The sequence below is a fragment of the Equus przewalskii genome, chromosome 16 (assembly GCF_037783145.1).
Source record: "Equus przewalskii isolate Varuska chromosome 16, EquPr2, whole genome shotgun sequence".
NCBI classification, from domain to species: domain Eukaryota; kingdom Metazoa; phylum Chordata; class Mammalia; order Perissodactyla; family Equidae; genus Equus; species Equus przewalskii.
The window spans coordinates 65,432,138-65,457,684 of record NC_091846.1 but is presented as its reverse complement, the minus strand read 5'-3'; the positions used below and the strand labels follow the sequence as shown (position 1 = coordinate 65,457,684).

General features: G+C 40.3%; 1 protein-coding gene across 15 annotated transcripts in view; it reads left to right on the top strand.

The window, feature by feature from the left end:
• Positions 1–25,547, top strand: part of DZIP1 (DAZ interacting zinc finger protein 1) — a 56,369-nt gene that overhangs the window by 27,305 nt on the left and 3,517 nt on the right. For 4 of the 15 annotated variants that reach the window (XM_008542529.2, XM_008542532.2, XM_008542530.2 and 1 more), the window contains exons 11-21: positions 3,449–3,589; positions 4,032–4,080; positions 5,071–5,127; positions 7,270–7,326; positions 12,330–12,389; positions 16,748–16,890; positions 19,867–20,029; positions 20,321–20,450; positions 21,052–21,102; positions 22,473–22,666; positions 24,426–24,556. In XM_008542529.2, the coding sequence (XP_008540751.1) occupies positions 3,449–3,589; positions 4,032–4,080; positions 5,071–5,127; positions 7,270–7,326; positions 12,330–12,389; positions 16,748–16,890; positions 19,867–20,029; positions 20,321–20,450; positions 21,052–21,102; positions 22,473–22,666; positions 24,426–24,556 (1,176 nt within the window). The remainder of the gene's footprint in view (positions 1–3,448; positions 3,590–4,031; positions 4,081–5,070; positions 5,128–7,269; positions 7,327–12,329; positions 12,390–16,747; positions 16,891–19,866; positions 20,030–20,320; positions 20,451–21,051; positions 21,103–22,472; positions 22,667–24,425; positions 24,557–25,547) is intronic. The other 11 variants (XM_008542534.2, XM_070579070.1, XM_070579069.1 and 8 more) reach the window with 5 other exon arrangements.

Sequence of the window (25,547 nt, the reverse complement as noted above, 5' to 3'; positions counted from 1 at the left end):
TTTCCAGATTCTGGTTCTGTAGGTAAGTCTGGGACATGCATATTTTTTGGGAAAAAAAACCTAGAGAATTCTGTTTGGGATCCATAGTTTGAACCACTGCCCTTAGATAATTTGAAGTTCCTACTCCTGTTGTTCAAGGCATCTTATAGCCTTGGTATTTAGGGACAGATTCAGGCTTCCTTATTAATAGGGGGTGATTTTTAACCCTTGCTCCTTTAAAGCCCCTTGTGTTCCAGGCAGTTGGGAAAATGTCAGTGGCTTTCCAGCTGCTGTAGAAGGCAAGGTGCAGAGTGTCACGCTTGGCCACTGCAAGTGGTGAGAGAAAGACTGACTGTTGGTGGTTCGGAGGAAGGAGGAGAGGCCTTTCCCAGTTCTCAGTGAGCTGCCTCACCCCTGGCATTGGGATTGTGGAGGTTTTGTCCCGCCACTAGGCTATGCTGCTCCCTTGTCTATGGGTCTTACTTGTTCAGAAGCTGCTTGCTTCTTCCTTCATTTCTCTTAAACCCTAACAGAGAGGTGAATTCAATCAGGTTTAGTAATCTCTACCTGAGACCTAGCTATTAATTATTCCACATGATTGGTGCCTACTGTTCCTACAATGCACATATTGTATTTCTCTGTTTAAGGGAAGTTGCATTTGCCAACTTTTTATTGCTTTACCTAGCTTCTTGGCAGTCTTTTTTTTTTTTTTTTTTAAATAACATTGGTAGGAGTTCAAAGGGAGTCAGAGATAAATGATGGCATGCCCTTTTGACCCAATGGAAGACTCTTCAGAGCTTGGGAGGTTGTAGAATGGTCACATAATGAAAGGAAAGGAGGAAGGGGTGATGTCGACTGGTAGAGAAAAAAGCATAGAACTTGAAATGGTAGAAGGTTGTAAGAAATGGACTGAAGGGGTACAAACCTTTGAAATAATTTCTGGCTATCCCTTGCTTATACCCTTAGATCCTCTCTCAGTGAACTCTTTTCTGTGTCTTTCTGGTCTGTTCTCAACGTCAATGTCAAAATAATGCTATCCGTTAGTTTTTCCTATGTCCCCTTTCTTCCTGGGCCCCAGAATGATCCTAACGTTGATCCTCAACCTCCACGCAGAATCATGGACATCTTTCCTGGCCTTTCCTTCTGTTTTCTGGCTCAGCGTTTCCCAAACTGCTTTTGGGGCATTCTTCCAGTGGTCTGTAAAAATGTGGGGAAAGTTTTTGACCATGTCCTTCTTGGCGGAGAGCCTTAATATCCACTAGGATGTGAAAGGTTCTTTTTAGTCCTCACTCAGGAAATCTTTTCGAGTTGCTTCAACCCAGTGTTTATCCAGCCTCATCTGAGCACAGAGCTCTTTAGAGGGGGCACCCTGCAGCATATTGGTGGACAGCATTAACTTGTTGTTGTTGTTGTTATTGTTTGTTTTTTAATATAATTAGACTATTTTTTAGAGCAGTTTTAGGTTCCACAGCAACATTGAGCATAAGGTAGAGAGAGTTCCCAAATACCCCCTTCCCCCTCCCCTATGCACAGCCTCCCCCACTGTCAACATCCCACACCAGAGAGGTACATTTGTTACAGTCTGTGAACTTAGATTATCACGCAAAGTCCAAAGTTTACTTTAGGGTTTGCTCTTGGTGTTGGACATTCTGTCACTTTGGACAAATGTGTAATAACATGTATCCACCATTGTAGCATCATACAGAATAGTTTTGCTGCCCTAAAAATTCTCCGTGCTCCGCCTGTTCATCCGTCCCTCCACGCTAACCTCTAATCTTTTTCTTGCCTCCTTAGTTTTGCCTTTTCCAGAATGTCGTATAGTTGAAATCATACAGAGTATAGCCTTTCAGATTGGTTTCTTTCACTTAGCAATTTACACTGAAGTTTCCTCCAAGTATTTTCGTGGCTTGACAGCTCATTTCTTTTCAGTGCTGAATGATATTGCACTGTCTGGATGTACCAGGTTATTTATACATTCACCTACTGAAGGGCATCTTGGCTGCTTCTAAGCTTTGGTAATTAGAAATAAAGCTGCTGTAAACATCCATGTGCAGGTTTTTGTGTAAACATAACTTTTCAGCTCATTTGGGTAAATGCCAAGGAGTTCAGTTGCTGTATTGAATGGTAAGAGTCTGTTTAGTTTTTTAAGAAATTGCCAAACTTCCAAGGTGGTGTCCAAGTCTTGCAAGGTGGCTGCACCGTTTTGCATTCCCACCAGCAGTGTTTCACAGTTCCTGTTGCCGCACATCCTGATCAGCATTTTGTGTTGTCCATGTCCCAGGTTTTAGCCATTCTAATAGGTACATTGCTATTACTTATTGATTTGGTGATTTATTTCTTTAAGTCCTGGGGGCCACTTGATTGTTTGCAAGTATTATTTATTAATATCTTTCATGACATAGACACTAAATTTGAGTGTTGACTTTGGAGCCAGACATGAAAGTTTGAGTCTAGGCTCTTCCCCTCCAACTATCTGAGTTTGGGCAAGCTCCTCTACCCCTCTAGACTTGACTTTGCTCATCTGTACTATGGGGTCAAAACATGGATCCTTAAGATTGTGGTGTAGATTCAACAAGATTCAACAAGGCTTAATACAGCCTCTAGCACGTGGTGAGTATTTGTTAAAAAAACCAGCAAGTTAGAAAATGCTGCTCTGGATGCTGTGTGTATCCTCCCAGGCGGTTACTCCCCCCTTTATTTGATCTGTATATCCCTGTCTCCATTTCCAGGTCACAGGCTTGCCATGTCCTTAGCTCCAGTTACCAAGGGTTTTTTTACTCTTTTTAAGAAACTATTGAAATTGCTTTAAGAATCTTTCTCTGAATTATTGAAAACAAATTCTTGAATTCTTTTTGTCCAGTATATGATCTTCCCTGACATTGAGTCTCTACGATGAATCTCTCTGTGAATCCTTGGATCTCTCTGTCCTCTGTGTCTCTCCCTCCCTTCATCCGTTCCTTCCTCCCTTCCTCTCCTCCTCCTTCCCTCGTCTTCTCTACCCCACCGCCCCACACCTTCCTTTTCTTGGTAAATGTTTATTGAGAACCTGCTAAGGACCAGAGATTGTGCTAGTTGCGGGACATATAAAAATAATTAAGATGGGCTCTCTGGCCCAGGGAGAGCACATTCGAGCCGGATGGCACATGTGGACGCGTGAGGACAGGACTGCACGGGGTCGGAGCCTCAATCCTCGATCATTGCTCATCCCTGTGTTACTTCATGTAATGTGCTCCAGTTCACTCAGCTGTTCACGTTACCAGTGTTGTCTGGCTTGCATCATGAGCTCCCTGTGGAGAGAGATGAAGCCCTTGTACAGCCAGGGCCTCAGTACACAGTGATCAAAGATTTATTCAATGACTTGTGCACAAATAAGGGCAGCAAAGAAGGCAGGGCATGTGTACACAAACCGCAGAATGAAGACATTTTACATGCAGTTTGCAGACAGGTGCCTTTCTTGATTTTTTCCCAGCTCCTGTCACATATAGAGAAACTTCGAACCTCAATGATAGATGATCTAAATAAGAGTAATGTTTTCTACAAGAAAAGGATAGAAGAGCTGGGGCAGAGACTCCAGGAGCAGAATGAGCTGATTATCACTCAGAGACAACAGGTATGTCTGGGTGTCTATTGGCACTGTGCTTCTTTAAGCACTACAGTTTGTCTAAGAACATGTGTTTTTATTTTAGACCATTTTTAAGTCGAATAAGATAAAGAAGATGGAATATTTTTTCCTCTGTGGTTGTGTATAAAAGTAAATCCAATAAAATAGATTTTTTAAAAAACATTTTAAAATACTGTAAACAGATTTATTAAATTAGAATTAAGAATAAATTTGAAGGCAGATAAGCATTTCTTTTGGTGATTACTTTAAGAAGCAACCAAATGTTGCTTTTATAAAACTTGTGCCTCCTTGTCTTTAAAGTCCATACGTCCTGTGTCTTTGGAGGATTTAGTATAAAGGTTAATTTACTGAGTACCATATCTGTCCATTATCCAGTATGTCCCTGTCTAGTTTTAAATGTGTATCGCTAGACGACTGTTTTTCTTTGCAGATTAAAGAGTTTACCAGTAAACCGTTAAACAGTGTCAGTGAACCCAAAGGTAAGTGGACCAGGGTCCCAGAGCTAGAGGCAAGGTGGGCCTCCCTAACCGTGGGCTGGACATCAGAAGAATGTGAGGCCCCAGTGGTTTACAGTGCTTAAGATGGCATTCCTCTGGTTATTTCTCCCATCTCCAGCACTTCGTAGCATTGTGACTTTCTGCCTCAGTTTCCTTGGTTCCGAAGTTGGAATATTAATAGTAACTTCATCATAGGCTTGTTATGAGGATTACATGAGAGAACATGTGAAAAGTGCACCTGTTGAATACTCATAATTGTTAGCTATTGTTAATGACTTTAACCTCTTAATTATTCTAAAGTACTGTAGAGGCTTGCTGCATTATTCTCAGTTGTGTTTGTTTGGGATTAAAGATTTGTTCTAAGCATAGTGGGGGTATATACAACCTACTGACTGTAGCAGAGCCACCTATCTCTGGATCATTCAAGAGCTAGTGTAGACAGATGACTGGGAGCCAGAAGTTGAGGGTCTCACAGTAAAGCAGAGAACTTGCCTTCTGCTGAGTGATCCCGGTCTTGGTTCCTGCACGTCTCAGGTTGTTAAGGAATCTTTGTCTACTGGAGGGAAGCCAACTGGGGATTGGTGATGGGTGTATGAGCTGGGTTTCCTCCCAGTTTCTGGGGGCCAGGGGAGATACACTGACGTATCGTTTTCCTCTTGTTTTGAGGTAAAGCTTTGGGAAGGGCCATGGTTCCCCATAACTTCTCTTTGAATATTGAGAGTTCACATAGTGAGGAATGAATATCTGTATAATTATTTAGATACCACAAATATTTGACTGAAAAGTAATTTTAGGAAAAAGTTAGCTTTGAAAGGATTTGTATTAAGCATCTTACTCTATTGGGCGAGTTGTTTTATGTTGGTAACTTTTTGTTTATTGTCTTCTAGGAGGGAAAAGATTAGGATTAGCGTTGCCAGAATATAACCCGTAGCTTGTGATTTTTGTTATTAATTTATTTTTTTGTTATTTCAGGGAATCCTTTAACCTGGCAAACTTTTGAATCTAAGCCAACAGTCCCAGCTGTACCTAGTAAGTTTCTGTAATAGGCTCAGGATTCTAAAGACATTTTTTAAGTGCTAAACCAATATGTAACTTCTACTTATTACTCTTAGGGACTTTTCTTTGGAAATCAGTGTGTTTGGAGATTACATAGTGATCTTTTTGTTGCCTGGCCGTTACTTAGTTCTAAAACCCAAGATTGTAAATATCCAAGTGATTTTGTGGTGATTTCGGTTAGCCATACCTATTCTTTTGCAGTTTGCCTAATAAAGGGATGACTAAAAATTCTTTGGCATTGCTCCAGTTTGTACTTTTGGGTTTCCCGAGGTAGTAACACTGTGTGACGATGTGACTCTGTATGATGGCCGCCACATTGGGCCCCTGTGAGACTCAGCGCTGCCGGCTTTGAGCTAATGTTCCATCAATCACTCACTTGAGGTCAGCTCAGCACAGCTATCTCCCCGAGCTGTCAGAATCTGCTGTATTCCAAAAAGACATAATGTGTACAGTTTAGAAATGGACACATTGTTTCCTTAATACTGGTTGAAATATTTTTGTTTTCATTCAGGAAAAGTAAGGGAGAGGAAGAGAAGTGTGGGAGGAGGAAGTAAGGGAACAGGTGATTGTGGGCAAGAGAGGACGTGCCTGTGCACAGGGATCTGACCACTGAGGGGCCTGGACTGAGGTTGAGCATTGAGTGACAACACCTTTCCCATGGGCCCAGGACTGTGTACTCATGAAAGGACGTTGATGAGCGTGTTTGGGAATTTGGCACAATTGACTGGAAAATGCTAATGGTTTTAACTGCTCAGATGCTTCTTGAGGCCTCTTGATGTTGCTTCTGGAAGCTGAACAGGTTGAGAGGTGCTGAGGAGGGGAGGGGAGTTTAAGCGCCAAGAGTAGGGCTGAGGGGAGAGTAGAAGCTGGACTTAAATCTTATGAAATAAAGAAAAAAACCACATTTCAGAGAAATGTGGAAAGGTTAAAAGGCATTAAATTATTATTGTTTATACTTGGCTCAACATTGGAACAGTATTGTGTTCCAATAAAACTTTATTTACAGAAACAGGCGGTGGGCTGGTAAGTCCCATGGGCTATAGTTTGCCACACAGTGATCTAGATTATGCAAATTGAAAAGAGGTTTGAAGGCCATTATTTCCAGAATTGTTAGCAATTTACCCATAGTTAGGAGTTGAACACTTTCACCAGTGGCCATTGAAAAGACAAAAAATGTATGCCTATGGACGTAGCTAAGGGCTGTGGCCTGTTTTTTAGAGTAGGGTTACAATTAAATATATATCTTAATAAACTAAAGGAAGAGTAAACTAGTAGACAAATAGTCTAGAGAGAACCTCAAGTAAGAATTGTCACATCTTGGAAGGGAAGCTATGTAATCTAATTTTCTGAAGACATTTTGAAGTAGAGAGCATTTAGTCTTAGGTGAATCCATACTCCTCTCTAGAGGCTACGGCTGAATTAGTGCCTTCTGACAGTATCTTCCAGCACAGTGAATGGGGTATTTTTTCAGTTGGTTTATTGTACATGAATATTCATAGCAGTTTTATTCATAATAGCCAAAAAATGGAAACAACCCAAATGTCCATCAACTAATGAATAGGTAAATAAAATGTGGTCTCTCTGTCCATACAATGGAATGTTATCTGGCCATAAAAATACATGCTCATGCTGACACATGCTACAATGTGGATGAACCTTGAAAATATGATGCTGAGTGAAAGAAGCCAGTTACAAAGGACCACATGTTGTATGATTCCATTTATATGAAAGGTCCAGAATAGGCAAATCCATAGAGAGAGAAAGTAGATCAGTGGTTACCTAGGGCTGGCAGGGAGGGAGGAATGGGGTAAAGGGTACAGGTATTGTTGAGGGAGTACGTGTGATGAAAATGTTCTAAAATTAGATAGTGGTTTTGGTTGAATAACACTGAATATAAAAACTACTAAATTGTATATTTTAAAATAGTAAATTTATTTCAATAAAGGTGTTATAAAAAATGGTTTAGCTTAGTTGGTATAATATGTTTGTCATTTGATACATTGGTCCCTTACTGTCTGTATATATCTTGACTAATTTGAGAGGATTTGGTTATCGTCATATCCAGATACCCTTTACTTACAGAACACTGAGCTTTTTCTTTTTATGCTGTTTCAGTGAATGCCCCAGCCCCACAGACTTTGGATGCTAAATCAAGTCTAACCATGGCACATGGTAAGTTTTAGCAAAGTCCCAGCGTTTTATGTGCAGTTTCCACCCTGAGTTAGATAACTTATTAACTGAAAGCATTTGTGTGGCGGTAATTGTGCAAAACAGAACACATTTTAGTGACTGCAAAGCAGTCAATAAAACTGCAATTTTCATATGTGCTATTATCGTAAACAGAACATACCTACCAAAGTCATAAGGTAAAAAAATGTATATGTTGCTGGGCTCACAAGTAGAGATTTTAACTTTGAGTGGTACTTTGATTACTTATGATTTTTGGTGGGAAGTAGTAGGTATTGGGTAAGAGGGTGACTTTCTACTAGACCAGCCAACCAGCACATGCCACAGGGCAAATGTGCTTGTTTTTATAACTTTCAATGTGGCAGCAAGTCACATTTTTTAAACAGTTTCAGTGATTGGTTGGGAAAATCTAGAAAAGACATGTGATGGAAACCAAAGGAAAAAAGTAGGAACCACTGGATGAAATCGCTGCCAGGATTCAGCAGTTGGGCCAGGCCACACGGTGACCATTGTTATTAACATGACCCAATAGATACGCTGAGTCTTTGTAGCCATATTCTATTTTTATACTGTTAAGGTGCTTACGGTGTTTGTAGTATGTTATTTAATACGTTGTTTTCCTATGGTCTGCTGTATATTAAGCAAATTAAGATCGGAGGGGGACTGTCTTTTTCCTGTCTTACCTACAAATGCTTCTGGAATCTAATTACTTTATTCCAGTTTTCTTCTTAGACTTTTAATTAGAATTAAATCCATGGTCAGTCGAGTCGGACTTTTTGTCTTCATAAATATTATGGTTTGTATGTCATGGCCTTTCGTAATTATCCTTTTTACTCACTGACTGACCTGTGAAGTGTTTATTCCCCTTATTTTTTTCCTAAGATCATTTCCGGTGGATCGATTCCCTTGAGTGTATGCTCACAATATGAAATGTATAAATTCTCCACATACTGGATGTTATTATTTACAAGTGTTTGGGACCTGCAGGTTTTCTTCCTTTGGACCAGTAACAGATAAAATGTGTGTTGGACCTATGTAATTTGCTTTAATATTGTATATACAAGAAAATTATTTCTGGCAGTTATTCTCTATTCGTATTATTTATGTCAGGTCTAAAATCTCTCTGTTGCCTCCCTTTTTAGTGCTGATTTTTATCACTCGTGGCCAGCCACTTCTCTTGTACTTCCACAGTGTGTTTTTAGTTTCTTTTTCCTTTTTTGTCTACTTTGTTATCATTAGCCTTCTGCGTGACATTATACAAGGTCCACATTTTCTTTGTTTTATGTTTTGGTGTCTGATAAAGAACTCATACACTAGGTTTGTTTAGCTCTCTGGGCTTAATTCAAGGACCCTGACAAATCCGCCTGTTCTAAAAGCACTGTGTTCCATGTGGATCCTGCCCTGATTGGACCAAAGCCACATGAATCAGCCATGCTCCCTTGCTGGCGTCTGCTAAGATTGAAATACTGGTTTTAAATGCCAGCCAGACCTGGCACGGGGCCTGCAGCCCTTGGATTGGGATCAAAGCTGATTGGGGAGCATCTCAATGAGCAGGAGCAAGGAGGAGGCCTGGCTGAGGCCCATTGACCTGCCTCAGCCATGGCAATGTCCCCCACTGTGGGGGAGGCAGGGGCAGTTAGTCATGTATTGCGTAACATTAATTAGCTCGATTACCTCTCTACCTTTCCTTTTGTTCCATCTCAAAGTTTGACAAGGTTATTTACCATGAACAATGTCATCATTACCCACCATCTTAGGCTGGGTTCCCTGGGAAACAGACTCTGAGGCAGAGACTTGCAGGTGGAAGGTTTTTTGGGCAGTGCCCTCAGACAACACCTGTGAGAGAAGCAGGATTGGACGGAAGGGGACATTGAACCCAGGTGCATCTGCCTGGAGGTCTCAGCAGAACTTACCAGGAGCTAATACATTTTGGAATTTTCCTGGCTTGAGGCAATCAGTTATCACATGTGGGTTGCGCTGGGATTAGTGGGGAGTATAGGCTCCCTTCAGCTGAGATGAAGCAAAAGAGAGTGGGAAAGCACTAGATGTGAATTAATGGTGTGGATGAATTATTTGGCTAAGCATAGAGTATGCAGAAGAGATTTGAGGGAATAAGGTTGGTTGAGACTGTTCCTGGCCGCGATTGCGTGCCAGACAATATCTGTTCAGGGCCATTCTTTTGGCACTGTGTAGCTGCTGAATGTTTTTGAGGTTGGGCATGGTAGGATTGGAGAGCTAGGCCTCGAGAAGCTTAGCCTGACCAGAGTGTGTTCAAAAAATCAGAGCTGGGGAGACCAGTTGGGGATGGTAGTAATAGTCTGTGAGATTCCTTACCGAGGGAGAGGAAGTGGACATAACAGCTGTTCAGTGGAATTAGTGGAAAGGCTGAGCAAGTGATTGGGGGCAAGGGCGAGAGAAGGGTCAGAACATGATGAGCTCAGATACTGGGTGGATGGTGGTGTCATTTAGAGAAGTCTGGAAGACAAACCCAGCAAGTAAGAAGGCTTCATGGTTTTGTGTCCAAGAGCCTGGACTTTGGAAGCAGTCAGGATTCACGGTTGACTCATGAAACCGTAGGCTTAGGTTTCCTTGCCTGCCAAATGGGGAAAATAGTAATGGCCACCTCAGTGGGCTGTGCTAGGGATCAAATGAGGCAGGGGCTTTGGAGCAGGAGCCACTGAGCAAGCACTGGCTGAATGTTAGCTTCTAGGGCACGCATGATGAAGTCCAACAAAATCAGCCAGTGGAAGAAACAGCTGGGTAGAGATCTGGGAGTTTTAATTCTGGAGGCAATGGTAGGAGACTGATGTAGGGATTTTTCTGGAAGCCTCCAGCAAATTCACAGGAGAAACCAAGCCTCTGAGTATTTCAGCTCTCACCCTGAGATCTCGGCTCAGACAGGACCTGGGACATTTGGAGGCTGGAGCTGTGGCTTATAAAGCATAAGAATGGCAGGCCCTTCCCTCCCCTCTTGGGACATCAGCCTGCAAGTTTGGGGAGCTGGGGTCTGGTGGACCTCACTTGCTCAGCCTTTATTGTAGGAGCCCAGGTTCAGGGATCTGCCCCTCCCCCAGAACCCTGGCCTCTGCACCACAGCAGGAAACGTCAGGATTTTGAGTCTATCCTGACTCAAGAGAAATAAGTCATAGGACTATCCCTGTAATATAATGATAATAAGTATGCATATGAGGATTTTGTGAGATTTCATAGAACTTTTCCTCATAACTTTATTTTTGTCATTTTCTTAAAGTACAATAGAATATAAACCATGTGACTTTTAAAGAACCAAAATTAGCTATCCTCCTAAAATCTCTATTTTCAGCAGTTCAAATGTAAAATAGTCTATCTGTGTAACTTTATTTTTTAATTTTTTATTGAGATATAATTGAGATCTAATATTATATTAGTTTTAAGTGTACAATCTAATGATTTGATACTTGTATATATTGCAAAATGATCGCCTTAACAAGTCTCGTTAACATCCATCACCACACAGTTACAATTTTTTTTTCTTTATTTGTGTAACTTTAAAATCTTGATGCTGAGTAACAAATTTGAAAGCACATTTTTGGTGTTCAGCATTTGTGGTACGTGGAATTAAATGCTCCTTTGTGGGGCCATGTTCATGTTTCAAAATTAAAGTGAACGCTTATTTACTAATAGACTGTATTCCAAAAGTTCACTCGAAAGTAGTTTAAAATGCATTTCTCCCATACAGTCAATGTTAGATATGTTGAGTAGGTTGCTGAACAAGCTATAAAAGCCTGTTTATGTATATGTAAATATAATATAAATATTTGTATATACCTCTGTGTGTGTGTGTATATATTTGTATATGCCTAAAATAGAATACCAGAAATACCCTTTAATAAATTAAAAGCCAGGGCTTCAAAGTAGGAGGCATTAAATCTGAGATAATACCTGCAAAGCACTTAGATCTGTGCCTAACAGCCTGGTGAGCACTGAGTAATGTTGGCCATTACTACCCTTGCCAGTCACCCACCCTGGGGTCTGGTGGTAGACTGAAATGACCTCTGCCTTGTGGGTGCAGGTGGGCAGCTCTCTGGGGAGGCGCCCCGTGTCAGTCTCCAAGCTGAAGATGAGCGAACCACGCCCCTCCTGAGCTGGACTTCCGGTTGCATTTCATTCCATGTCTAATGCCTGACTGCCGTGGTTAGACCTTCCGCCCAAACTGCACCTTCCCCATGAAGGAGCTTTCCCTCTATCAGTAGGATGGGGTTTGGCTTTATCCATGCTGCCTGGGGGTTTCCTTGTGCCTGCATAGTAACAGATCCCTGGGAAATCACCCTCGTCTGCCCTGGCTGCTGTTCTGCAGTAGGATTGGAAAAAGCCCGTCTTCCTCTGTCATCTGTCCGCAGCCTTGCCCTGGTGGCTCTCTGGGAGCAGAACTCGGCCTTGAAACATGGTTTAGGGACATGGAGGTGCGTAATAATGGGTCTTAGTCCTGCTGCTGACCCTCGGCCACCTGTCTTTGCCCTTTCACCATCCTGGTCCCACCACTTCAAGACCCTGGGGCTACTGAGAAGTAGGAATCCCAGGGCCCTTGGGAAGCTGTTATGTTTTTATTTTTGGGAATTGAAACATTTTCAATAATTTTCTAGTTAGCCACCTGATCAAAATATTTTATAAGGGAAATATTTTTAGGGCGAGGTGAAGATCTTTTGCAGTTGTGTCCTTGTTCCTTAAAAGAATTGTCTGTGTTGATGAGTGAGAAACTTTAACTTAATTATTTAAAAATATAACCTCCTGAGAGTGGAATTAGTGGAAAATACATAAAAAGTGAAGATACCATGAAAGAGCAACTGGCTTTAACAGACTGCCTCAATATTTTTTCTCCAGTAAATTCTTGCTGTTTTAGGCATGATTAAAATGCTGTGGAACTATATCTTTCAAAATTGTTGGGAAAGAAACTAATTTTACTTTGCTGTTGTCCTATTTGTACTATTTTTCTTTTTCCTCATTAATAGAACAGGCATTCTCATCGCACATACTGGAACCAATAGAAGAACTTTCAGAGGAAGAAAAAGGTAACAAAGGGCTTGATCAAGGTTTATACCTGCAGAGAGTAAAACCAAGCCTCGAAAATCCAATCCAGTAGTTTTTTATCATACAGTATCAAACTTAGGGAAGACATTTAGGTTTGGATTACATTTTCAATCTGTATGTAGTATTCTGCCCTCTTGTTCCCCTAATATGCTGTTACATTTTTCCCTTCTTCTTCTTTTTTTTGGTGAGGAATTTTGGCCCTGAGCTAACATCTGTTGCCAACCTTCCTCTTTTTACTTGAGGAAGATTGTCCCTGAGCTGATATCCATGCTGGTCTTCCTCTTGTTGTATGTGGGATACCGTCACAGCATGGCCTGATGAGCAGTGCGTAGGTCTGTGCCTGGGATCCGAACCCACAAACGGCAGGCTGCTGAAGCGGAGCATGTGACCTTAACCACTACGCCAGTGGGCCAGCCCCTTTACTCTATTCTTCTAGCATTTGAATAAGAAATTTCCTGTGTCTGGGAATTAAAAAAAATTTAAGTCTTTATGTCACTGTAGATATTTTCTGATCAGATGACAAGTTGATACACGTGTGTTGTGCCAGTTGATACAAAAATATTCGAGTCACAGTTGCTATTTCTCATACCCTGAATCTGTGAAATGAATGGGTGAAGTGCCCATTTGAAAAATTATTTTTAATAGCAAGGAAAGCATAATATTTGAGCTCTGAATGTGGAATATTTATGTGCAGAATAATATCTTTGTGGTGGAAGTTGGGAGTTGTTACAGGTGTGGGGAGATAATTAAAATTATTACTCCTTACTCATTTTATTTAGCAGTTCAAAAAGTTATTTTCTATCAATTAATTTTTTTAGTTTATAAAAATCTTTTTACATTAAACAGAATATTTTCTAATGCTAGACTTGTAGATCCTAAAACAATTATATGTGAATTGGTTTATCATAATTTTCTCCTTAGTTATAATAATGCTTTACCAGATATTACTTCTTTAGGAGAAAGCAAATTGTTAATATTTAAATGGGCTCTGGTTTTGACATTTTTCTTAGGAAGAGAAGTAAAATTATATATTCTAATATGTTAATTCTTAATATTTGTTATAACTTCTGTGTTCTCTGGATATTTTCCAAAATTTTTTTTCACAAGGCTACAAACTGAGAAGTGACTAAATCAGGCATATCCGTAATATCTTCATGATATGTATTTTCATTTTTCTTTTAAGTACCTTGCTTTCTCTCTTTTACATATCATTTCCTGATGTTGGGAACACAAAATATCTTATTATCTGAAGGATCTATGAAATGAGTCAGGAGGTTCATAGAAAGGGTCCAGAATTGTGAGAAACTGGAGCCTCAGGTCACGTAGTTCATGCTCATTTGAAAAACATGTCAGCTGGCTCCAAGAGGAATCCCTATTTGTCCACCATCACCACTTTGGTTCCAGGTTCCACCCACTGCATATTCTGCCTATGTTTCTTTTAGAGTTCTTCTACCCAGACATTGTAAGGTGTAAGTTTGGGATTGTTGACAGCAAACACCCTCATTGGTTGTTGCCACATTTGGGGAACCAGACTAGGAAAGAAAATAATCTTAGACGCAGCTCTAGTGGGAGATAGGAGAGTGCTGAGGACCACCAAAAACGCCCAAGTCCAAGGGCGCTGTTAGAGAAATCAGGGACCTCTAGTGCCTCCGTGGAGCCAGCATGCTGGCAGTAGATTAATTGCCATCAATAAATTATTCAGCTTGTGCTAACGTTTTGCAGATAATGTCTGTGCAACTAAATTTTGGCAGTGGTTTGCAAAACACTATGGCTGTTACCCACAAATAAGTCTTACATGACCATTTCTGCATCCTTACTTTTTGACGGTTGTGTAGAGGCGTGCTCGATCTTGCTGTTCTCTAGGATGTTAGAATTTGAGGGCCAAGAGGGGTCTTAGAGGCCATTTTATTTTTCAGAAACTTGAAACAGCAGGATTAGGAGCTTGCTCCAGGCAGTAGAGTGTAATTAGTGACAGGGCTGGAACCAAAATCCAGGTTTTCTGCTTTTCCATAATGTAATACAAGGAACAAAGTGATGGAGAAAGAATGGTCCAGGTCTAGCTGGGTGGCCTTTGGGGAAGTCGCCTTACCTCTCTGGTTTTAGTGTCCTTGTGTGAAAAATGAGATTGGTTCCTAGGTGGTAAAGTCTTTTGCAACTCAGAAATTCTGCTTTTTTTGTTTTGTTTTTTACTGTTTGCTTTGTGCTACAATTATTTGCTTACCATATATGGTTGGTGTATGTCTGATAGAGCTGATCAAGTGTGGACTGCTGTGCTCTAAAATTTTTAATTAGAGGAAATGCTGATCTCTGGAAAGTTTTGTCTTGTTCATCTTGGTGAGCAATACGTGCTTTGGTTGGCTTTCAAGTGATTAATTCCACCTTTACATAAAAGCTTTATTAGTTCTTTTTTCTACTCTACATTCTTTCTCTTGCTTCCGTCGACCAGCCCCAGCCTTGTAAGAGTCCTTCCTACCAAGGGGTTCTAATTATCTATCAATGGCTTTCCAAAGCAAGCACCAACGTATAAAGTGAATTTGAGGACAGAGGGAAAGGTTTAATTTGTGGTCATTCGGGGAGACTCGGTCATCAAAATGAACTTGTCATCAGGGTTAAGGGTGAACCTCGATCAATCAGCAAATGAATTCAACAACTGCTATCAAAGGCCTTAGGACTCTTCAAAACTGTGGCCAAGCCATTCTCGGCATCTCTTGACCCCTGCATATGGCCCCATGTCCCGGAGCAGACAGGGCCCAGAGCCTCTCTTCATGCTTTGCTTCTGTGTAGTTCCCTTTATATCCCAGAAACTGGCCAAAAAATTATCTTTGCATAATTGGGGCAGGAGGTGTGTCTGTTTCATGGCAGCACCATGACTTCCAGGCTCTCTGTTGGTACCTCTTTTATTTTTAGCCCTAGACAGTTGCAGACTTGATGGCCAATTAGCAGCCATAGCCAATGGCACAGCCATGGCTACAGCTAAGCCCTCTAGATTTTGTTGGATTGTCACTTCCTAGGACAGAAGTGCTTTTTTTTAGGTGGTTTCGAGATACTGGGAAACAGTGGTGGGAAAACAGCAGCATGAACGCTGAGAATATAAAATTCAACATTACTTCCAGCGTTTATTCATATATAATCGTACAAAATTTCATAATTTCAATTTAGCAGGCTGCAGTAGCAGAGTATAGAAAAGCATCTTCATGCAGGATTTTTCCTTCTATTTAATGTTCAAATAGTAATTTGACTAATTTTGCTTTCAGCAAAATCATTTATTAATGAACAGAAATATTCTTTACTACTGGAAGTGAACTAGCTTTTAGAAAACATCTTAACCAAAAGGCATTTTGTTCAAGATCTCCTGCAAATGTGAGGTCCGTGGGTACCAAGAAATCCCGTGTACTGAGATAGATGAGGCCTCAGAAGAATGGAGTGTCTATGGGGGGCCCCCTGCAGCCCCCGACCTACGCAGTGTTTTGGTGCCACCCTTATTGAGTGAAACGCCCCTGTTCAGAGACTAGACTCCAAAATGCTAGTACTGTTGTTGCAGTCTCCCAGCTCTGTCCTTTGGACATTCGCTAAGGCTCTGAACTGCCCAGCATTGAGTCTCTTTCATCAAGTCTGCAGTTTCCTTTGACATAAGGACTCAGTTCTCCAAGGTCATGATTATGCCCCCTTCTCCAAACTCTTCTTGAACTGGACACTTTTGTAGTGGAATAGAAGAGAAATAGGGAAGGAAAAGAGGGAGGACTCTGGCCTGTTGTTTTTTCTTTGTTTTTAATTATAGGTCGTTTTAAACAAAATATACTTTTCCTAAGGCTTTTCTTAATTTCTTTTTCATTTTGGTAAATATTTTAAGAGGCATAATAATTTTCACATTTTGAAATTTTATATGAATTTAACTTCTGCTAAATTTATTATATAAAAACTTATTTAAAATAACTAAGACTTTTTCTTCATTAAATGATACCTAAATTCTAAGTGAATTTAGGAGAGATGAATTATTCAGGAAGTATAAAATAATTTTAGGATAAAACATGGAACTTCTAAAGAGTTTTCTCCACCGTGCACTTCTATAGAGACATTTTTCTTGCATTATTTATCTAGCTATAATTCAGTTAAGTGGTCAAGAAAGAATCATTAAAGACACTGAAGTTTTGAAGCAGCCTTAAGATAGTTTTAAAAGTTCTGATACTTAAGCATTATGTATTGTGCTGAATGACTAAAATATCCAAAAACTTAAGCATTGCTTGCTTGCTGTTTAAAAGTTGTGTTTTGCCATTTTGAGCTTAGAGATTTAACGTGTTTGTTTAATTTTTTTTGACACATTTTTGAAACCTTATTTCAGGAAGGGAAAATGAACAGAAATTACATAACAACAACATCCATTTAAGGAAAGCTTTGAAGAATAACCCCTCCCTCACTAGGGAAATCAGGACAGTCTTGGAGCAGAGTTTGGTGGAGAAGCTGGAAACCTTGGGGATTAATGCAGTAAGTTAATTGATTTTGGGAATATTTGTTGGTTCTGTTTTATTTTGCTTTCTAAATAAGAAAGGATTAGAGAAGAGAAGGAGGCAGGTCAGATCTGCCCATATTTGGAGACCGGAAGCTAATGTGACATGATTTATCAGACACTTAGAAGGCATTCACTCTGTGCCTAGTACCTTTCTAAGAGCTTTGCAAATATTAACTCATTTAGACATAGGAATAAATCTTTGAGGTAAGAGACAATATTAGCTCCATTTTACAGAGGGGTGAAGCAGCTTGCTTCGGGTCACATGGCTAGTAATGAAGGTGCAGGGTTTGTGTCTCGGCAGTTGCAGTGTTGCGTACATTCTGGTGTGAACTCCAAATTATTGCCTATGACAAACTCAGCACTTGAGCAATACTTGTTAAATGAATAGATGAATGAATTATATTTTGTGTTGTTGCCAGATTGAATAATTCTAGTACATCATATTTATATAATCTTTGCTTTTTATATTTTTTATTGACATACATAAATACATAAATCTTAAGTGAACAACTTGAATTTATATACCTGTGTGTATGTGTGTCTGCATATGCATGTGTGGTTATATGTATGTGTATAAAAAAGTATGTGCATACATATGCATGCATGAGTGCACGGGTGCATACACATGTACATTTGTGCCTCATGTACATGCATGTGTATGCTTGTGTGTATAGTATATTTGCATATATATGGATTTGTACGTGTGTGTGTGTGTGTTCTGTAACTACCACGCAGATCAAGAGATTGATTATCTCCAATACCCTTGAAGACTCTCTTTTGCGTTTTCTTCATCAATATCATCCCCTAATCCCCAACAAGAGGTAAAGACTATTCCTAGTTTTGCTTGTCCTTGAACCTCCTATGAGTGAAATCATACATTAGATAGTATTTTGTATCTTGATTTCTTTTGCTTATGATTTTGTCTGTAAGATTCATACCCATTGTTTCATTTCGCAATAGTTTGTGGTATAGTCTTCTATTGTCTGAATATACTACATTTTATCTATTCTCCTGTTGCTAAACATTTGGATTTCCAGGTTGGGGCTCTCTTTGGCTGTTACATTTTTGTACATCCCTTTTGGTGGATATAGGCATTCCTTTCTCTTGGATACATATCTAGGAATGGGATTGCTGAATCTGAGAGTATACATGTTTAGTTTTAATAGGTGTAGCCATATTGTTTTCCTAAGTATTTATACCAATTTATACCATCCCTGTCAGTGTGTACAAGTTCCGGTTGCTCTACATCTTTCAGATCATGTTGTCGGTATGTAGACTCCTGTTAGTTGGGTTTGACTACCCTTAGGGTGGTAGAAATCAAACAGATTCATGGAATGTCAGTAGCTCCTATGTGAATTATTTCTTGAAACTAGTTTTCGTGTTGGTTGTTTGCATATGGTTTAGGGATCATATACTTTATTTTGGACATTTCCTTTTATCTTAAGATTATAAAAAACATTCTATGTTTTTTTTCCCTAATGCTTGGGTAGGTTTTTTTGTTTGACTTTTTTGGGGGGGGGGGGTTCTGTCCGGGCTTTAACAATTAATTTTGGAAACAATGAGTTGGAGATCTAACCTTATTTCCAGTTGAATTGGTTGTCCTAATATCGTTTATTGAATAACCCATCCTTTCCCCATTTATTTGAAATGGCATATAGGAAATTCCTGTATACATTCGGATTTGTTTTTGGATTTTTAACTGTTTTGCACTGCTTTACCCTTTCAATTGTATCCCTTTACCAACACCACACTGATTTATTGCAGTAGCTTTGTCCTGTATTTTAGTATCTGCTATAGGCCATGCCTTCCTCATTAGTTTTCTTAGTTCAAAGATTTCTTGGCAATCTTCCATATTTTGTTTTCTAGTGAACTTTAGAAACAGCTTCTGCAGTTCCAGAATAACCCCTATTGGAATTCTGATTGGAATTGCCTTAAATTTTGTATATTAATTGGGAAGGACTGACATTTGTACAGGATTGGGTTTTTCCATCCAGCTACTGGGTATAGGAAGACAGGCATTGAGCACCTGCTCACACAGACAGATGGTAGATCCACGATGATAGATTGTACAATGAAATGGAGGAAATGTAGAGGAGACTGAATATCTGAGGTCAGAGAAAACTTCTTCTTGGAGGTGGCACTTGATTCTGATGATGGAGATTTCTGTCCTGGGCACCTGGGTGGGTGGTGGAGCCACGTCCTGGGAGAGGGAAGACTGAGGGAAGGGCGGGGGGAGTGTGTGTGACACCACTGTTGAATAAATTAATAAATAGCCCTTTAACTAGTTTTCTTTTGTGTAGATTCCCGTCAAATCCAGATGAATTTTCTCAAATTACCTCTTTAATTATGGTATTTTCATAATTGAAAACCTCTGATGACTTTCTCTTACCTGTGAAATAACGTTAAAGTTTTTCATTTCGGCCTTCAGTCTCATTTTCTGATGTCACCTAGTCCTTTGTAGCATTAGCCACTGGGCTGCTTCTGCCCCAGCTGATTCTGCTTTTCCTACAAAGTGCCCCCACCCCAATTCCTCCCATCTGGAATATTCCCGTGTTTCTACTTGTTTGATTCCACTCGTCCTTCAGGGCATGGCCCAGCCTCCCCCTTAGGCCTCCGATAGCATCTCTCCATGGAACTTCTCTAGCCCTTGTGGACTCATTCAGCTCTTATGACACACCTTGCATTATTGGTTAATCAGTCACAGTCACACACCTGTGCATTCAGTCCTGGCACTCTCGGCCTTGTTCTGCTGACCAGTCATATACAGTCATACACACTCCTTTTGTGTCTCATTGCACTGTGAGCTCCTGTTGGGGTCAGGACTGTGTGTTATATGTTGGGGGTCCCCTACCTTACATGAGGCAGTAAGGATGGAAGGTTGGCACAGTTAAAACTGACAAATGTCCATGAAATGAAAAGCACCCCGGAAAATTAACGTTTTATTCCTTCAGGATGTGCGCGGTATTCCAAGCGATCACTTGAATAGAGCACTAAGAACCGTGGAATCAGCAAGACTTGAACGAGAAAGACAAATACCTAACATTCAGCAAATTCGAGGATTCCTTGAACATCAGATCAGCTGTAAAATTGAGGAGAGAACATTACAGTCTCCAGGTAAGCCTGTTACCGACTGCCATCTTGTTTCTGCAGATGGGAGTGAAATCAAACAACCTTTTCGTAATTTTAAATGGTTCACAAACTTTACCACTTAATTGGCAACTCTGTTACTGTTTGATCCATTAAAAGCTGGGTCTTGGATTTTGTTTTTACATTAAAAAACCTCCCATATTGTGGACCACACCCCAGAGGCAGGCTTGCTCATTTCATTGCCGGTGTATACAGTATTGTAGTATTTTTTCCTGCTTTTCACCAAATGGAGACTCATGAATGACACCACTATTCCAGATAAGTACGGTGCTTCTCAAGTGGAGACCCTTTCAACTGGAGAAATACCCAAGGCAATACAACTTCCTCCCAAAAGCAGACAATTGGTTAGACAAAGACCTGTATTTAGTGACAGGACATCTGTTCCAAAGTGAGTATTTTCAACCCTAAAATTTTTTTATTAACGTTTATCTTAGTCAGCTCAGGTTGCCATAACCGAATACCATAGACTGGGTGGCTTAAACAACAGAGATTCATTTCCTCACATTTCTGGAGGTTGGAAGTCTAAGATCAAGATGGCGGCTTAGTCAGTTCTGGTGAGGGTTCTCTTCCTGGGCTTGCAGACAGCCCCCTTCTCGTTGTGTCCTCATTTGGCAGGAAGAGAGAGAGTGAGCTCTGGACTCTCTTCCTCTTCTTATAAGGACACTAATCCCCTTATGCACTGATCCCCCCCCATAACCTCATCTAAATGAATTACCTCCCAAAGGCCCCATCTCTAGATACCATCACATTGGGGGTTTGGGCTTCAACATAGGGATTTTCAGGGAAACCCACACATTCAGCCCATAACAACGTTTGACCCAATGGAGAATCACACTTGCAATTTCTACCCATCTCTCATTGGTCCCAGGAGACTTGTTGCTCTCCCTCTTTAGTATATGTTAAAAGCAAAATTCACCAATTCCATTGAAATTTGTTAAATCACATTATTCACTTATGCTGTTTAGAAATGTTTTCCTGTTGTTTTTTAGAATTAAGAAAAATATCATAGAAGATCATTTTCCCAGAAAGTCAACTATTACGTGAGTACTTGTGATGGAAGATCATTTAAAAAATTCTTTTCACCAGATGTTCCTTTCATTGTAAATTAGTGTGCTCACGTCGTTAACTAAAACCATGATTATTACATGTCATTTATGATTCCTTGGTGATGTTACTTGTGACACGTCTTTATTTCTTTATCAGACATTACATAAGTCAATAGCACTTACCACATTTTGGCCTCCATTAAGAAGCAGGCCCACCCTGGGTCATTTCCATTATTCCCCTCAGTGTCAAGTAATTTCCAATAAGCATGATAAATCAAATGAATGATGTTGACTTTTAGTGGCTGGGTCCGTGCTAGTGTAGTCAGATGATATTTTAGTGTTCTAGCTCCTTGTGGAAGTTGATGATCTCCCTACACCATTATCTCTCTTAGGAAACTCAGAATGCTCCCTCAGTCACTCATTAACTGTGTACCACTGATTTCAGTTGCTTACCTGTTTTAAGCTTCAGTTTTCTTACCTATAATATGTAATGATGCTGCCTTTTGCACAGGATAGTTCTCAAATTAAGAATACGTGAAAAGGGCTTGGCCTCAGTGCTTGGCACTTGTGGGTATGCAATAAATTGTAGTATATTGCTGTTATTAATTATGAGTAAAACTAATTTTATCATAATTGAATTTCATCATCATTGACTTATTCTGGAGATATTGATGCTGTAAATGTCTCTTCATTGAGGAATTGTATGTATGTATATATATAGTAGAGACAATATTATGCAATATAAATAATGATTGACCCTTCAAAAGCACTTTTCATGTACTTAATCTCATGGCAAAAGCCTTATTTCATGGGATGTAGCATAACTGAACACTGTGTAGAATTTAAGTCCTCAATGAATATTTTTTAAATGAATGAACATTGCTCTCAACTTCTATTTCACTTTAAAATGGGGTGATAATCATGTGATAATACAGATGAGATTGTATATGTAACAGCACATGGTAAGGTGCACTGTAAATGTAAGTTGTGACACTATTTTAAAAGATGGAGTAGTTTTATTGCAGAAAATATTATATTTTTCTCACTGAGAAATATTTTCCTTAGATACGTAAAAACCAAGAATATTAAGAATATACAAGTTTGGATTTAGAAGAGAAATGTCCTAACTTCAGTCCATTTTGGTGACTATGCCATGTGGTCGGCGGGTCTGGATTTGAAATGACTCTGCAGCCTTTTGCATAAGTCCTGGGCCTTCTCACTGATCTTGTTCTGTGGCCACACGGGCATTGGTTTTTTATGGTGGGAATTCCCCGAGAAAGCTCCCACTGCTCTGAGATACAGCTCTTGCGAATCCTGAAACTTATGAAAACCACGCTCCCCTGTTTGGATTTTGATTTGTTTAGGACCCCTCCCTTTAGTTCAGAGGAAGAGTTGGATGATGACGACCTCATCCAGGCCTATGTATCCCCAGACTTACTTCCTCTGCAGTCATCGAAAAACAACAGGAGCAGCTTTGGAAAGAACACCGTCAAAAGTGACACCGACTGGACCGAGGGAAGTGAAATTGAGGACTCTGATATTTCTCCCAAGCCCACAGGTTAGTTTTTGTCATTGAAAATCCTTGTGGAAATTTTGTTTAGGTCAGTGGTTCTCAGCTGGGGGCACCGAGCACTGGAGCCTGAGCTGGGAAAGTGCTGGAGGAAAGGACAGGGCTAATCCAAAAGCTACTGCTGCCTGAGAAAAATGGATGGGGCTTAGCAACTAATTGATATGCAGGTGGAAGGAGAGGAGGGAGTGGGGGTGCCTAGGTGTGTTCGTTTCCTAGGGCTGCTGTAAGAAGTATCACGCACTGGGTGATTTAAACAACAGAAATGTATCATCTACAGTTGGAGGCTGAAAGGTCAAGATCAAGGGTGGCGAGGTTGGTTCTTTCTGGAGGAGGTAGGGTAAGATCCGTTCTGTGCCTCTGTGCTTGGCTTGGAGATGGCCATCTTCTTCCTATGTCTCATCACATCAGCTTCCCTCCATGATATCTCTGTGTCCAGATCTCCCATTTTTGTAAGGACACTGATCATACTGGATTAGGGTTACCTTAATGACCTCACTTTGACTTCATTACCCCTTTAAAGGCCTTATCTCCAGATACGGAAGTACTGGAGGTGAGGACGGCAACATATGAATTTGAAGGGAACACAGTTCAACCCATAACACTGAGTGACTATGAGAATGGCTGTTCTCATACACTCTGCTGCCTTTTGGAGATGAGACAGTTCTAAAGGAACATAAGGTCCAAGACTGTGACTGCTGTTAATTTGCTGAAGAGAAGTAGGCTGAAGGGTCATTTTTTAAAAAATAAATTCTGTTTAATGAAATTCTAAAATTATATATTTTAAACATATCAGATGTAATTAATTTATTGTATGTATATAATTTGTATATACCATATATTTATATAATTATGTAAAATATAACTAATTCACTTAAAAATAATTAATATCGGGTGGCGTAGTACTTAAGTTCATGCCCTCTGCTTCAGTGGCCTGGGGTCCGCAGGTTTGGGTCCTGGGCACGGACCTAGCACTGCTTGTCAAGCCATGCTGTGGCAGCATCCCACATAAAGTAGAGGAAGATTGGCACAGATGTTAGCTCAGTGACAATCTTCCTCAAGCAAAAAGAGGAAGTTGGCAACAGACGTTAGCTCAGGGCCAATCTTCCTCACAAAACAAATAAAAATAAATAAATAAAAATGAATATTGCTTTTGAAAATACCCGTATGAATAGTCCATTCATGCAGGTTACCTCACTGAAATTAATGTGTCTGACCACATACTTGAATCAGACCATCCTTCTTTGAATTTTTTTTTGGTAAGGAAAATTGGCCCTGAGCTAACTTGCCAATCTTCCTTTTTTTTTTTTCCTCCCCAAAACCCTAGTACATATTTGTATATCCTAGTTGTAAGTCCTTCCAGTTCTTCTATGTGGGATGCTGCCACAGCATGGCTTGATGAGTGGTACTAGATCTCTGCCCAGGATCCGAACCGATGAACCCCAGCCTGCCGAAGCAGAGTGCACAAACTTAACCACTATGCCACAGGGCCAGCCCCCATCCTTCTTTGAATTAAAATGAAAATTTTATTGCTTCTAGTTTAGAGGATCATGATTTTTTTTTAAAGGAATTCTAAGTGTTTAATGTAACTTTTTTCAACCCCCAAAAACATTGATTGATTTTATTTTAATAAAACATAATCACTTGTTAAGCTTAGATGCTTTTAAAGTTGCTTGTAAGGTTATTTTGGAACTGAAGATAGATAGAATTTTTTAAAAATTTTACTGACTATTTTCTATTGGTCATATAGGAACCTCCATTCAAACACTAACTGAAAAAGTTGAAAGGACGGTTTCAAATCACAGAAACGTGAATAAGCCAGTTGGTGGGATTAACGTCGCAGAGGCGTTCATCAAAAAAGAATTAAAAGAAGAACTAAAGGTGACATCACTTTGACTTGCTCACATACACAGAGAAATCCATCTTTAATGAATACACCTTAATAATTGTATTTTTTGTAGTGAAATATAAAACAATTATTTAGTAGACTAGAGGTTGAGATTTCTACCATAGCTTGTTTTCAGTATTGTGTTCCTTTCCATTCCGTAGAGAATCAGAGGTATTGGAACGATAACGAATACGTCCTGTGCTTATCAAGCTTTACAGGTTTTCAGAATCTTGTCACGTTGTCTGTCATGTGTAGGATTTGATGGTTACGGATATTAGATGGTTTTACACAGAAACTTGTACTGGCTAGAATCTGAGGCCTCCAGGTCCAAGTCCAGGGACTTCTCCACTTCCGTGGTGTGACCTGGAAGTGAAATAGGGACTTTTCAGGGTTGAGCCCCACTTGGGAGCCGGAGTCCGTGGAGAAGTGCTTCAGAGATCCGTGCACCGAGTTGAGGGCAGAGCCCGAGGCCCTCTGCCTGATTAGAGGCGAGGCCTGAATGCGTTCCCAGCACTTCCAACACCCAGGACACCGCAGTGTTTCTGCAGATGGGGCTCTCCCCTTGTATTTCTGGGCACAACGCATCTGTCTTCCAGTAGTAGTCGCTCTTTTCTTAATTTTTCACTTTTGGTTAGGGGCCGTTTCTGCGGGGCCTCCAGCGACGTCTCCTTCAATTAAATGTCATGGTATCGCAGAGATAGAAGCCCCAGAGCCATCCTTGCTCCGCCTTGGGGAGCACCCTGACTTGACTTCTGCAACATGATGCTTCTGGAATTTTCTAAATTCATGAATGGTAGAGTAGGAAACATAGATTTCCATGGCAAGAAACAAAAAAGGGGTGGTCCCTCTGCTTTCAAAACGTGGATTTCCAAACCCCTTTCGTTGCTCTCCAGAAATGACCAGACGGGGGATCTGTGAGGTTCGCAGCTTCTTTTCTGATTCAGTGTTAGGGGCTCACTCTAGCCCACAAAATGATTGTAGGGG